Genomic DNA, 15,713 nt, shown 5'->3' with positions numbered 1-15,713 from the left:
CCCTCTATTCCTCTCTCCGCATCCCTCCCCATTCCTCGCCCTCTATCACTCTCCCCCTTTCCCTCTCTCCACACCCCTCCTCATCCCTCTCTCCCCATCCATCACCCTCTATCCCTCTCTCGCAATCCCTTCCCCTCTCTCCCCATCCCTCCCCCCATACCTCACCCTCTATCCCTCTTTTCTCAGTCCAGTGTGAGGTCTGTCTAGAGCAGGATATGGTATTTGAGTGCACGGGGGACCCTGTTGATGACCAGTCTGCCATCGTAGCTGAGAGAGGCAAAGAGCCATGGGTCTGCTGAGGACCACTCTACTGCGTACACACTGTCCTCATGCTCCTCATAGGTAGAGATGATACTGTCCTGCAGGGGCTCCTTAGTTCTAGAACACACACACACACATACACACACACACACACACACACACACACGGGTGAGGTGAGTTGAATAGGGTGACTTAAGAACAAGGCTGCCTACCACACACAAACAAAGGTCTAGTTATATTACTCAGTCTCTGTTCAAGGTCTGGTTGTGATTATACCAGGCACAGTACTACTCCACACAGCTGACCCTGGCTTCCTATACACATAATAGGCTAGTTAGGGTATCCTTTAAAAAATATCTATCTATCTATCTATCTATCTATCTATCTATATATATATATATATATATATTACAGTGTGTAGTGGTAGAGTCGGCACAGAAATGGAACAAAATAGGGCGTGGCAAAGAATAGCAGAAGTTCATGAAGACCAGAGTACAGGGCTGAATCAAATGTATCAAACATATGATTGCTAATAACTGGACAACTGTTGCACTGAACATGAGATGATGGATACAGTAATGACAGTGGACAGTTATGGCTGAGGTTGGTCCAATATGGTTCAAAGGGAGCCTAGTTCTGGACAGATATGTCAGAAAGTGGACAGTGTTGACAAGTTATGACTGAGTGGACAGTTATGTCATAAAGGTTTTGACTTAGGGTCCATACTTCTGGTCCTGGTGGTTGTCCTCTCCGTCGCTGAGGTCATCGTCGTCCACCAGGTGACCGAACGGCTCGGAGGAGATGGACACCATGTTGGACAGAATCACCCTGCTGTCACTGCTGCCGGTCAGCACCAGCTGGTCATGAGAGTGGTTGTAGCGCACGCTCCACACCCTGGGCACACACACAGGGAATCAGTGAAGGGGTATTTTTAATCCATCCTATTTTAGTATCTATACATCTCTTTTTCCTTTTCTCCACTATTCGTCTCTTCCTCTGAGTGCAGGTTGACGTTTATTGTCATGAGTCTTGTTCTGGAGGTAGAACTGAGCAATTTCTGCTAGATGGGCCAGCTGAAAAGTCCAAATTGGCTATATCGTAAAAATGTATGAAAACAAAATGAGCTTTTTGGTCTTAATTTAAGGTTAGCAGTGTGGTTAAGGTTAGGTTGAAAATCTGATTTTATAACTTTGTGGCTGTGCCAGCTAGTGACCACTCAGCATAGCTGCTTCTAGAGCAAAAGTCATGACAATAAATGACAACCTGCCCTCTGGCTCTTCAGTACATTTGTATGTGGTAATTGAGATGGATATGGGCTTTGTTTCCCTGCTGTTTAGTTTGTACTGCCGTAAGGTGTTGTGTAATGATGGTTAGTCAGTCAGTCTCTCTCTCTCTCTCTCTCTCTCTCTCTCTCATCCTAGGGCAGAGTTCAGTGGTGGATCCTAGCTCCTTATAGAGTGGGATTGAAGAATAACTGGCCTGTTCTTCCTCTTCTTCTAAAAAAWAATGTGTCACTAATAGCAGATCCCTGATGCCCTCGAAGCACTGTTCAGAAAACACTGGTAGGCTGGAACCTCCTATCTATCAGAATAGTATCACATCTACACTGTTAAGGATACATTTGGCCTGTCTATCTGTCTTTCAGAGATAGCATCCTGTGTGTGTGTGTGTGTGTATGTGTGTGTTTTTAATCATGCAGTAATTGGTGTGCTGCTCTAGTTGCAGCAACGGCATGGCTCTCAGACAGTCATTATCTGAGAGCGTGTCTCTACAGACATAGTGCACACACCCCTGAATACTGCAGGGCACTGTGTTCAGCTAGCTATTTACATGGCCCTGAGCACTGCAGCTCATCACAGAATAGCTACAGTAAGCACCTATAACACACACCTGAACACAGGGCCGGTCCTTGCCATAGAAGTCTATGATTGGTTCAGATTTTGTCTGGACTGGACCAAAAACCAAAGTCTGTGGATGTGGAAATCAAGGCCAGTTTGGACTGCACCAAGAAATATGTCCGAAAGGCATCGGCCCGTGCTTATAGAGGTGTAGCCTACAGTATTGCCTGAAAGTGAATTTTATGAATGCCCATCTATGTGGTAAGCCTACCGTTTGTAAAACACCGGAGTGGACCAAAAAAAGACATCCAAAAGACATTGGCTCGTGCTTACTGGGGCGTAGCCTACTATGTCGGCTGCAATGTGACTAATCAATTTGCCTATTTAAGCTCAGAGCCTATTTGCAAAGTGTTTACACAGTAGGAAATGCAGAAGTATTTTATTTTTCGCTATGATCAGCTTGTCAAAAATTGACGGATACAAACTTGAAACCACTGATGGGGTGAAACTCCTGGATAACAGTTGTGATTGTCCATTCCATATTGTCCATTTTACTTGGACCTGTCCTGTTTTTAGGATATGTTGTTTTTTAACATGAGAGCGCATTTTTTATTTGATTGGGTGCCATTTATGTTAGGCGATTTGATCGGAGAAACCTGCATGATGTAAAAAGTGTCCGTCTCATTACATTGTCATCCATTTTATCTCCAGCCTGTAGGCTACAGAAAAGGCCACATACTCTTTCTACAATAGTGTATCTGCTACATGATTTATGTTAGATGATTTATTTGACGGAACGTTGGTGGAGCGCCGCTGGGAATGGACAAGCTAAATATTTTGTGCCCCTACCTTAAACAAAGTGTGCACTGCTTATCACAGGGCGGCATCAGCGCTTACCTAAAAAGCACATATGCCACTAGTTGAGAGAAATTGTCATTGTTTTTAGGCAGAATTCTGAGAGGTTTTATGTGTTGTTGTTGGTGAGTCTTGGTCAGTTTAGCTCAGAAAATGCCACCCTTGTCAATCTGCCGCCTTAGGCGGCTGCTTAATCCTGCCAAATGAGCGGGCCGGCCATGCCTGAACATGGCAGTGCAATGTACTTAACCTCTGATGGACAAGTTCTTTACATGAAAGCATGTTTGTAGCAGCACCAAACTTCTTGTCATAACTAGACATACAGTACATTTTGACAGGCCCGGGCCAGTATATACAGTAGGGTAAGCACACCTACATGAGTGGGATAGGACTGTTCAGTGTCCTTTGTTAGCAAATTGATGCTTATTGGTAGAAATGATGTTCATCTTCTGTTGGTTGTACAAAGAGTGGGTTTGAGGCTACAAGTACTATACCACAAAGATGGGAAGAATGCGGATGTATCTGCTGTGTGTGTGTGCTTGTGTCCTGTGTGTGTGTGTGTGTGTGTGTGTGTCTCCGTGCATCTGTGTGTCTACAGCGCAGCACAGGTGCCCACCAGTGGGAGTGCTCTTCCAGGTTCTTAACTGGCTCGTTGATGTTTCTCACGTCCCAGAATTTGACCTTGCAGTCGTCCCCACAGCTGGCCAGGTAGTACTGTTTGTTAGGATTGAAGTCCAGGTCTCGAACCAGCTGCCCGTGAGCATTCTCGATGCAGTAGATCTGACTGGGGACAAGAGAGAGAGGGGGAATGATAGAGAAAGAGTGAGAAATGAGAGAGAAAGGAGAAAACACCAGAGCAACCCTCCCTGATGACATCAATCAGAGATAGAAGCCTGTAGTGGTGCTGTACACTAGGTGAGGGCCAGACTGAATTTCCTGTCCTATAAAAGCCTGACTTGTTATAAAGCCAGGGGTCATAATCACACACGGCCTTGACTTCCTGCTCCTCTCTGCTGGGGAGAGGTAAGTGTTGAGGCACCAAAAAAGGAATGAAAGACCAGAGAAGAGGAAAGAGGAAATACTTTTCTGCTTCAGATGCTATTTCTTGTAAACCTTCTCTCCTCTCAACTGGACAGGAACCGACACCTTTCCTCTCATCTTCTTCTTCCATCATATTCTCTTCTGTCCTCCCCTTCCCCTCCACTTATCTCCCCCTCCCCATTCCTCCCTACCTCTCCTCTCCCCCTCCATTCCTCCTCTCATCTTTCCTCCATCTCCCGCTGTGATGACTGAAGAGGAACCAGGGCGGCCTATGGAAAAGCATTGCCCACAGTGCTCCTTGCTCTCCTCCACCAAACACCATGTACCCTGCCACCCGCTGATCTCATTAAAAAGGGAGGTAAAATACAATGACCTGATGGCTTCAATGAGGTCAGGATGACAGTCTATATGGCTCTATGACTATATGGTTTGGGACGTCACAGAGCGACCAGACACTGGCATCAGCTCCCTCCCTCTCACCCCCAAAAATGTCAACAGCGTTTCATCTTGTGGCTTTTAAAATGACTTGAGATGATATTTTGATGTGTAGCATTTCACACCGATTCGGTGTTCCGGTGTGTGTGTGTGTGGTGTCACTCTGCTGTCATTTGCACAATCTGCCCCCGATTGACTGACTCCTCTGTAACCGGTGTGACCTCTGGCCATGGTGTGACAGTGTGTGTGTGTCATAAACTCTGTCCTCCATGGAAAAGGACGCACAGGGGAAATGGAGCAGGAAATTGGGTTAGTTTCGGTGCTTCCAGAATGCTTCCGAGCATCCTGCTCCCCTCCCTCCACCTAGCAAATATAAAATGGGAATCCTGAGCAAAGCCTGGCTGGAACCCTCCTGACAAAGTATTAGGGATTATAGAACTTCCTAGCTTAAGCCTCCGGACACAGTGAAACTACATCTACTCGTTCTCCCTTACGGCTGTGAGGGCCAAAACAAGCTAATACACACAGGAACATGTCCACCGCACACACACACTGCCCCCTCTAACCTCAGTCTGGGTGATACATCGCTATGCTGAGGGGATGGACTGGATATCACACTCATCACAGGTCTCCGTTTCTATGACAACTGCAGCTTCATCGTTTATCAAAATTAAAGCCTAGCTTTGAGAGGAGTTGGGAAGGAAGGAGGGAGGGAGGGAGAGACTGTCCATGCACAAAAGTAAGGGATCATTACATCAATATTGTGGGTTGATTGAGAGATATCTTTATGGCCAATAATAAAGCAATTCTTGATGCTTAAAAGTCTCAGAGCAACAAAGTGTTCCTAGTGTTACTCTGTAAATATGAACAGCCATGCCAATAAACTCCCAAAAGTATACAGTTGAAGTTGGAAGTTTACAAACACTTAGGTTGGAGTCATTAAAACTCGTTTTTCAACCACTCCAAATTTCTTGCTAACAAACTATAGTTTTGGCAAGACGGTTAGGACATCTACTTTGAGCATGACAATTCATTTTCCCAACAATTGTTGACAGACAGATTATTTCACTAATAAATTACTGTATCACAATTCCAGTGGGTCAGAAGTTTACATACATTAAGTTGACCGTGCCTTTAAACAGCTTGGAAAATTCCAGAAAATGTCATGGCTTTAGAAGCTTCTGATAGGCTACTTGACATCATTTGAGTCAATTGGAGGTGTACCTGTGGATGAATTTCAAGGCCTACCTTCAAACTCAGTGCCTCTTYGCTTGACATCATAAGAAAATCAAAAGAAATCAGCCAAGACCTCAGGAAAAAAATTGTAGACCTCCACAAGTCTGGTTCATCCTTGAGAGCAATTTCCATAAGCCTGAAGGTACCACACGTTCATCTGTACAAACAATAGTATGCAAGTATAAACACCATGGGACCACGCAGCCGTCACACCGCTCAGGAAAGAGACGCGTTCTGTCTCCTAGAAATGAATGTACTTTGGTCCGAAAAGTGCAAATCAATCCCAGAACAACAGCAAAGGACCTTGTGAAGATGCCAGAGGAAACAGGTACAAAATACTCTATATCCACAGTAAAACAAGTCCTATATCGACATAACCTGAAAGGCGACTCAGCAAGGAAGAAGCCACTGCTCCAAAACCGCTATAAAAAAGACAGACTACGGTTTGCAAATGCACATCGGGACAAAGATTGTAGTTTTTGGAGAAATGTCCTCTGGTCTGATGAAACAAAAATAAAAATGTTTGGCCATAATGACCATCGTTATGTTCGGAGGAAAAATGGGGGAGGCTTGCAAGCTGAAGAACACCATCCCAACCTTGAAGCACGGGAGTGGCAGCATCATGTTGTGGGGGTGCTTTGCTGCAGGAGCGACTGGTGTACTTCACAAAATAGATGGCATCATGAGGGAGGAAAATTATGTGGATATATTGAAGCAACATCTCAAGACCTCAGTCAGGAAGTTAAAGCTTGGTCGCAAATGGGTCTTCCAAAYGGACAATGACCCCAAGCATACTTCCAAAGTTGTGGCAAAATGGCTTAAGGACAACAAAGTCAAGGTATTGGAGTGGCCATCACAAAGCCCTGACCTCAATCCTGTAGAAAATTTGTGGGCAGAACGAAAAAGCGTGTGCAAGCAAGGAGGCCTACAAACCTGACTCAGTTACACCAGCTCTGTCAGGAGGAATCGGCCAAAATTCACCCAACTTATTGTGGAAAGCTTGTGGAAGGCTACCCGAAATGTTTTACCCAAGTTAACAATTGAAAGGCAATGCTACCAAATACTAATTGAGTGTATGTAAACTTCTGACCCACTGGGAATGTGATGAAAGAAATAAAAGCTGAAAGAAATCATTCTCTACTATTATTCTGACATTTCACATTCTTAAAATAAAGTGGTGATTCTAACTGACCTAAAACAGGGAATATTTACACTGATTAAATGTCACGAATTGTGAAAAAATGAGTTTAAATGTATTTGGCTAAGGTGTATGTAAACTTCAGACTTCAACTGTACATCTGACATTTCTAAATAAACCCATAATCTATTTAATGGCGAGGTATAATATTTCCCACACATCCAAACATGGCTGAGGTTCTCCAGTAACTGTAATGTTGTGACCGGTCTTCCATCCTGGGGACAGCAGATGAGAAGGTCACGGATGATTGATGTGACAGACAAAGTTCGGGAGGTTAACGTCAAATAAACAAAACACATGTCGCTCGCAGTAGACAACTTTGATAAACTGTTAGTATCAAACTGCTGAGGGCTGAGGAAAATCCACTTTTTCTAGCCCATCCTTCTACATAACCAAAACATAGCAAATCATTCTGGTTTAGATGTGAGCAGCACCAGTGGGCTCTAGTGACTGTAGTTCTCGGTCTGGGTGAGATGGCTGTCCTATTCTATCCTGTTCCCCATTGTTGTCGGATGCCAGTGTGACTGTTTGAGTCCCTGCAGTGAGTCTCTCGACCCAGAGTGTGATGGAGCAAATAGAACTAGCATCAATCACACAGCTCTGCTGTCTACTCCATCTCTTCCCTAACACGCCTGGATACATGGGGATAAAACACTTTACTGAAAACACATCCGCTTTACAGATCAAGTAGAGGTTAGTGTGGTTGGTAAGTAAGTAATTCACAACAATGTTAAATTGAAATGTAAAACATAGCCTACTATACTAAACATAGCATACTATAATGTTCACACCAGGGTTTTCATTATCCCGTAATTGCTGGCTTTGCCCCCATAAAACAAAAAAGGCGATAAATTAAAATTGTCGCTAACCAAATTGACCAGGAGAAAAAAAACAATGGTAGGCAGGCTATAAGCGCATCACCCACCACTTTACAATGTGAACCGTAGGCAGTATGCATTTTGAAAACATATTTAATTGTTTAAAACCTGAATGTTTGACTTCATATTATGAGGCATGTCTTACCTTGCTTATAAAACCAACCATAGAAAAGTGGAGGCAATTATTTTATAAAGAATTCACAGGCAGCRCTTGAGTTTCAAGTTTGGGGAAGCATACAAATCATCCTACCATCTGCATGTCAGTTATGATTGTGCATTTTCATGGAACAGTTTCATTTCAATAATAACGTTTCCGTTTCTCAAAATCATTGTCACGTTGTTAAATCATACAAATCTTAATGAAAACGATACAAATATAAAAGTTTAAATTAAACTAATGCAAAAGCATCAGCCTCTGCCATATGGACACATTGCTTGATAAACCGTGATCATTGGCGGCTAAATAGCCTAAATGCGCGCATAGTGAAGTGCAATATTGTATCAAATCAAATAAACTGGATCCTTCCAGAAACTGTCTCTTGGGAACTTGCAACATTGTATAAACTAGCCTATTCCGGGCCTAGAGTTTCCCGCTGAGCTGGCACAGACAGCTGTTTCTGCGCAAGAGAAAGAAATGTATTTTATGACGTTCCATTGGATATATGGGATCATCAGATGATATTCTGGTCTTTCACACCGAGGCTTGGTGATTATCGAGGGAGAGAATGTTAGCAAGATAATTCAAATAGGCCAACAGTGAGGAACTATTAGGCTATAATTCGCAATATGTAAAACAAAAACAGACTTCGTTGACTTACTGTGTGAGGTGAAGAAAAAATGACTGAGAAACTACGCATATTAAAATGACTGAGAAACTACGCCAAAGGTCAGTTGCCTAGCTAGCATTCAACTTATCTTATAAAAAACAATCAATCTTAACATAATCACTAGATAACTACACATGGTTGATGATATTACTAGTTTAACTAGCTTGTCCTGCGTTGCAAATAATCAATGCGGTGCCTGTGAATTTATCATCAAATCACAGCCTACTTCGCCAAACGGGTGATGATTTAACAAGCGCATTCGTGAAAAAAGCATTGTCGTTGCACCAATGTACCTAACCATAAACATCAACAWCAATGCCTTTCTTAAAATCAATACACAAGTATATATTTTTAAACCTGCATATTTAGTTAAAAGAAATTCATGTTAGCAGGCAATATTAACTAGGGAAATTGTGTCACTTCTCTTATGTTCTGTGAAAGCAGAGTCAGGGTATATGCAGCAGTTTGGGACGCCTGGCTCGTTGCGAACTGTGTGAAGACCATTTCTTCCAAACAAAGACCGTAATTAATTTGCCAGAATTTTACATAATTATGACATAACATTGAAGGTTGTGCAATGTATCAGCAATATTTAGRCTTATGGATGCCACCCGTTCGATAACATTTCGGAACGGTTCCGTATTTCACTGAAAGAATAAACGTTTTGTTTTCGAAATGATAGTTTCCGGATTCGACCATATTAATGACCTAAGGCTCATATTTCTGTGTGTTTATTATATTACAATTAAGTCTATGATTTGATATAGCAGTCTGACTGAGCGGTGGTAGGCAGCAGCAGGCTCGTAAGCATTCATTCAAACAGCACTTTCCTGCGTTTGCCAGCAGCTCTTCGCAATGCTTGAAGCACAGCGCTGTTTATGACTTCAAGCCTATCAACTCCYGAKATTAGGCTGGCAATACTATAGTGCCTATAAGAACATCCAATAGTCAAAGGTATATGAAATACAAATGGTAGAGAGAGAAATAGTCCTATAATAACTACAACCTAAAACTTCTTAACTGGGAATATTCATGTTAAAAGGAACCACCAGCTTTCACATGTTCTCATGTTCTGAGCAAGGAACTTAAACATTAGCTTTTTTACAAGGCACATAGTGCACTTTTACTTTCTTCTCCAACACTGTGTTTTTGCATTATTTAAACCAAATTGAACATGTTTCATTATTTATTTGAGACTAAATAGATTTTTATTTATGTATTATATTAAGTTAAAATAAAAGTGTTCATTCAGTATTGTTGTAATTGTCATTATTACAAATATATATATATATAAAAATCGGCATCGGCTTTTTTTGGTCCTCCAATAATCGGTATCGGCTTTGAAAAATCATAATCRGTCGACTTCTAGTCTCAACATTTTTTAATTATACTGAAGACACATTATCGTCACACATATTTGAGATGCTTTCACTGACMGCCTCAACTCAATCATCAGCTTGGCCTTTTGCCACATGCACTGCCAATSAAATACTTCCTCATATGCCATTTCTCTCCTGTTTCATTGGTTTTCATACCTTCTTTTGTTCTCCAAGGATTTTACACTCTTATGTAGGGGTCATAAAAATATATAAAATAACACAATATATGTCGCAACAGGTCTAAATATGTCATGACAGTGTTATGACCATATTATAACAGGTTATGACAAGTTATGTTAGCTGTTATGACATATTAGGACATGGTTATGACCGTGTCATAAAGTGTAATGATACTGGGCGTCAAGTAAAGTGTTACCCACAGTACTGTATGCTACTATACAGTACAGAGAAACTAGAGAGGCCAGTTTGACTGCAGCACTGCATTGCGTTTCTGTATGCATCCTGCGGTGCATGTTGCGGAGGCAGGCCTGACAGTTGTCGCACAGCTGACGGTGTGTGTGCTGCCCTCTCACTGCAGAATGTGGGTGCAAACAGGGTTTGGGATGTACTGAGAGAACATCCCCTATGACAGCCCCAGCCAGCAATAGAGCAGGACACACACACTCACGCTCACACACGCTCACACAAACAAACGCCCTCACACACAAACGCGCCCTCACACACAAACGCGCCCTCACAAGTGCTCGCTCACAACACACGCGCTCGCTCACAACACACACACGCGCTCACAACACACACACACAACACACACGCGTACACAACACACACGCATAGACACGCTCACATGCGCTCACACACACGCTCACATGCGCTCACACACACACGCTCACATGCGCTCACAGACACGCTCACATGCGCTCACACACACGCTCACATGCGGACACACACACGCTCATCCGCCCACACACAGGCGCACACACTCACGCTCACACACATGGCCAGTGTGTACTAAGTCTAAGTTTCCTGTGTCTAAGCCTGCTGGAGAGAGCAGTAGACAGCGTTCTCCTTCAGTGTCCCTTAGTGGGGCAGGCCAGTTTGGGCTGGCACACAGTGTGACGAGCCAGAGCAGACACACACCAAAGAGGATGTCTGAGGAGCCACTGGACCGTGCTCACAGGCTGCCATCACACAGCTGTGCACAACGTGGACACATGCAGGCACACACACGCCTGCCACACAAGAACGGCGACACACGACACCTAAGTTGTGTAGCTCTCTCACAGCACACAAACTACACTCGCTCTCTCTCACACACACAACACTCAGCTCTCACACACACACACACTCAGCTCTCTCACACACCACAACACACACTCAGCTCTCTCACACACACACACCACACACACACACTCAGTCTCTTTCACACCAACACACCACAATCAGCTCTCTCACACACACACACTCACACACACACACACTCCACACACACACACACTCAGCTCACACACACACTACACACAATCAGCTCACACACACACACAGCACACACTCACATCACGCTCTCACACACCACACACTCAGCTCACACACACACACACTCAGCTCAACACACACACACTCAGCTCACACACACACACCTCATCTACACACACACACACAGCACTCAGCTTCACACACACACACTCAGCTCCCCACACACACACTTCACTCACACACACACACTCAGCTCACACACACACATCAGCTCCACACACACCACACACTCAGCTCACACCACACACACACCAGCTCACACACAACACCTCAGCCTCACACAACTACACACACTCAGCTCACACACACTCACCACACACACACACACATCTCAGCTCTCACCACCACACACATCAGCTCTACACACACACACACACTCACAGCTCACACACACACACCAGCTCTACCACACACAACTACACAGCTTCACACACACACACTCAGCTCACACACATCAGCTCACACACACACACAAGCTCACACACACAGCACACTAGCATCACACACCACACACGGCTCATCATCACACACACACACATCTCTCTCACACAACAAACAACCTGGCTCTCTCACAGACCACACACATCACAGCTCGGCTCTCACACACTCAGCTCTCACACACACACACACCTCAGCTCTCACACACACACTCACCACCACTCAGCTCACACACACACACTCAGCTCACACACACACACACATCCAAGCTCACACACACACTCAGCTCACACTACACACAGCTACACACACATCAGCTCACACACACACACACACTCAGCTCACATCACACACACTCAGCTCACACACACCACACACACTACAACTCAGCTCACCACACACACACACTACACACTCAGCTCACACACACACAGCCTCACACACACACACACTCAGCTCACACCACAACATCCAGCTCACACACACACACACTCAGATCAAACACACACACCACTCAGCTCACAACCACTACTCAGCTCACACACTCAGCACACACATCACACAGCTCACACCACACTCAAACCTCACTCACACACACACACACAACACACTATGCTCATCTACATCACACAACACATGCTCATCTCACACACACACAACACACACAGCTCGTCTCACACACACTCAGGCCTCTCCACACACACACTCAATGCTCTACAGACACACATCACTCAGCTCTCACACATCACACACACTCAGCTCTCACACACACACATCAGCTCTCACACACACTCAGCTCCACCACACTCAGCTCTCACACACAACACTTCACACAGCACACACACACACACACACACACAGCTCTCACACACACACACACACAGCTCTCTCACACACACACACACTCTGCTCTCACACTCAGCTCACACACAACCACACACAACATGTCTCTCTCAACACACAGCCTCACTCACCTTCACACAAGCTCGGCTCTCACACACACAGCTCTCACACTCAGCTCTCACACACACACACACTCACCACACACATCAGCTCTCACACACACACACACTCAGCTCTCACACACACACACACACTCATCTCTCTCACATCACACACACTCAGCTTCTCTCACATACACACACTCAGCTCTGCTCAGCACACACACACACTCTCTCACACACACACACAGCTCTCTCACACACAACAGAACAGCTCTTCACAACACACACAGACAGCTCTCGCTCACACAACACACACACACACCACACACACTTAGCCCTCACACACCACACACCACACACACACACAGCTCTCACACACACACAGCTTCTCATCACTCAGCTCTCACACACACACTCAGCTCTCTCACACAACCTAGCTCTCTCACACACCACTCAGCTCTGCTCACACACACTCAGCTCTCTCACACACCTCAGCTCTCTCACACACACACTCAGCTCTCTCACAAACACAATCAGCTCTCTCACACACACTCAAGCTCTCTTCACAACACACTCAGCTCTCTCACACACACTCAGCTCTTCTCACACACACTCAGCTCTCTCACACCACACTCAGCTTCTCTCACACACTACTCAGCCTTCTCTCACAACACTCAGCTCTCTCACACACACGCTCAGCTCTCTCACACACACGCAGCTCTCTCACACACCACAGCAGCTCTCTCGACACATACACACAGCTCCTCTCACACACACACACACACACACACACACACACACTACACTCAATCAACCACCACACACACACACAACACACACTACACACACACACGCTCTCACACACACACACAACACACACAACCACACACACACACACACACACACACACAGCACACACACACACACCAACTCTCGTAGTTTTCTAATATTTTCTCTCCATCTCTCTATACTCTCTCACCCTCATTATTGCTCTCACTCCTCCTCTCTCTCAATTTCTCTCCAGCGCTTTGGTGTTACCGGAGCAATCGATAGAGAGGTGATTATTATTCCTCTAGCAGAGCCCACACACACAACTTGACCTCCCTCCCTCTCCCACCATCTCTCTGTAATGATACTGACTGTACAGTGGGGGTATAGCAGATAATGTACGGATATGAATGTGGCTTTAAGGTCAATGTTGGTAGTGGGTGGATAGGTGGAATCAGTGTGGGGGTGATAACCTATCGACTCATCCAGATGAGGTATTCTGTTACTTATCTTTGGTGTGTCCAGTTTGGGTGGGGTATGGTAGGAGCAAGAGCATCACATTGAGCCTTAGTGTAACCACCCAATAAGGACCACATTTAATACTAGAACTCATTGTTTTCTAATACTAATGACTAAAAGTATAGTTATTATACTACATAATTCAGTACTACAGGACTATAAATAAGTCGTTGTTTAGAACATAATGGCTGAATATAGTTAGTATGTACCATTACCTCATGGTACGGAGGTCCCAGCCTCTGATGGCTGTGTCGTTGGCTGTGGCCAGCTGGGTACAGCTGTGATGTGGACTCCACTTCCCAGCCGTGAACTTCAGTTGACCTTTACCCTCTAAGGTGGCACTGCTGGAGATCTGGAAGGGAAAGGCTTAACGACTACTACACCTGAACACACACGTCAATCATGGGGTATGGAGAGGTAAGAGTTAATGTATTGATGATCTGTATAGACAGGCCTTCCCTAGTGTACTGTATAGCTGACCTCACCCTCCTTCACACAGCAGTCAATGACGGGTTCAATGACTCTTCAAGGACCTTGTTTCCATTGTGAATATCTATATACTGTTACTCATGGATCACCAGTTTGACCATGATGGACCCTCTGAGTCTGTACTGACTCATTTCATACATCTGCATGTCAACCTGCTATCTTTACCTACAGTAGATAATAATAACACAGGGTCACTGAACAATCCAATTTATAAGAATCCCCCTCTCGCTCTCTCTGCAGAGCTGTATTTTATCGATTGTTCCCTTATTGCACAGGCTAGTGACAGTCGCATTATCTCAGGTATAGAGGGAAGAGAAGGGAGAGGAGGGCGGACATAGGAGAGAAGGTAGGGGAACGAAAATGGGGAGAGGAGGGAAGGAGATGAAAGGAACGGGGGTGGATTGAGTGAGAAAGAGAGGAGAAGAGGGGAAGAGAGGGGTAGAGAGAGAAAGAGAGATCCATACACTCAAATGTTCTTATAAATGTGATTATTGCGTTGTACATTGGCACTGCCTCGTGTCCTGACTAGCTCCCAGCTATGTTAGAGCTAACCATATTAGCAGCACTAACGAGACAGCATAGAAAAAACTGAAGGACGCCTACCTTTAGCAAGCGGCGTCAGATAAAACATTGCTATCTGCCAAATAGTCACGCATTTATGGAGAGTGTGAACCGACTGTGTCGGAGCGTGTGTGTGTGTGTGTGTACAGTCGCAATGGATAAGGTGTGTGGGTGTACAGTCGCAATGGATAAGGTGTGTGGGTGTAACAGTCCGCCATGGATAGAGGTTGTGTGGGGTGTTATCAGTCGGCAATGGATAAGGTGTGTGGTGTACAGTCGCATGGATAAGGTGGTGTGGGTGTACAGTCGCATGGATAAGGTGTGTGGGTGTGGCCTGTGCGTGAGCCGGAGGAGATGTCTCACTCAATTCAGCAGTGTCTCTAATTGACGCCACCCGCAACACGCCAACACACACACAATTAATCCACCCGGACCCATGCGACAGACAAATCCATGGTGCAGCTGGACAGACAGACAGGCCTGTGATGAACAATCAGCCTGAGAACCTCTGATAGAGGAAGGGATGTGGGAAAGGAGGGAGGGATGGAGGAG

General features: G+C 45.0%; 1 protein-coding gene across 1 annotated transcript in view; it reads right to left on the bottom strand.

Moving 5' to 3' along the window:
* Positions 1–18: 18 nt before the first annotated feature.
* The window catches only part of LOC111968856 (EARP-interacting protein homolog), a 52,561-nt gene continuing 36,866 nt past the window's right edge, over positions 19–15,713 (bottom strand). The window contains exons 6-9 of the mRNA XM_070445057.1: positions 14,327–14,477; positions 3,571–3,738; positions 988–1,155; positions 19–378 (exon numbers count right to left, since the gene is read on the bottom strand). Of these exons, the coding sequence (XP_070301158.1) occupies positions 204–378; positions 988–1,155; positions 3,571–3,738; positions 14,327–14,477 (662 nt within the window). The 3' untranslated portion in view covers positions 19–203. The remainder of the gene's footprint in view (positions 379–987; positions 1,156–3,570; positions 3,739–14,326; positions 14,478–15,713) is intronic.

This window comes from Salvelinus sp. IW2-2015, linkage group LG9, assembly GCF_002910315.2.
Source record: "Salvelinus sp. IW2-2015 linkage group LG9, ASM291031v2, whole genome shotgun sequence".
Taxonomy (NCBI): Eukaryota; Metazoa; Chordata; class Actinopteri; order Salmoniformes; family Salmonidae; genus Salvelinus; species Salvelinus sp. IW2-2015.
This window is presented reverse-complemented; position numbering and strand designations above follow the sequence as displayed.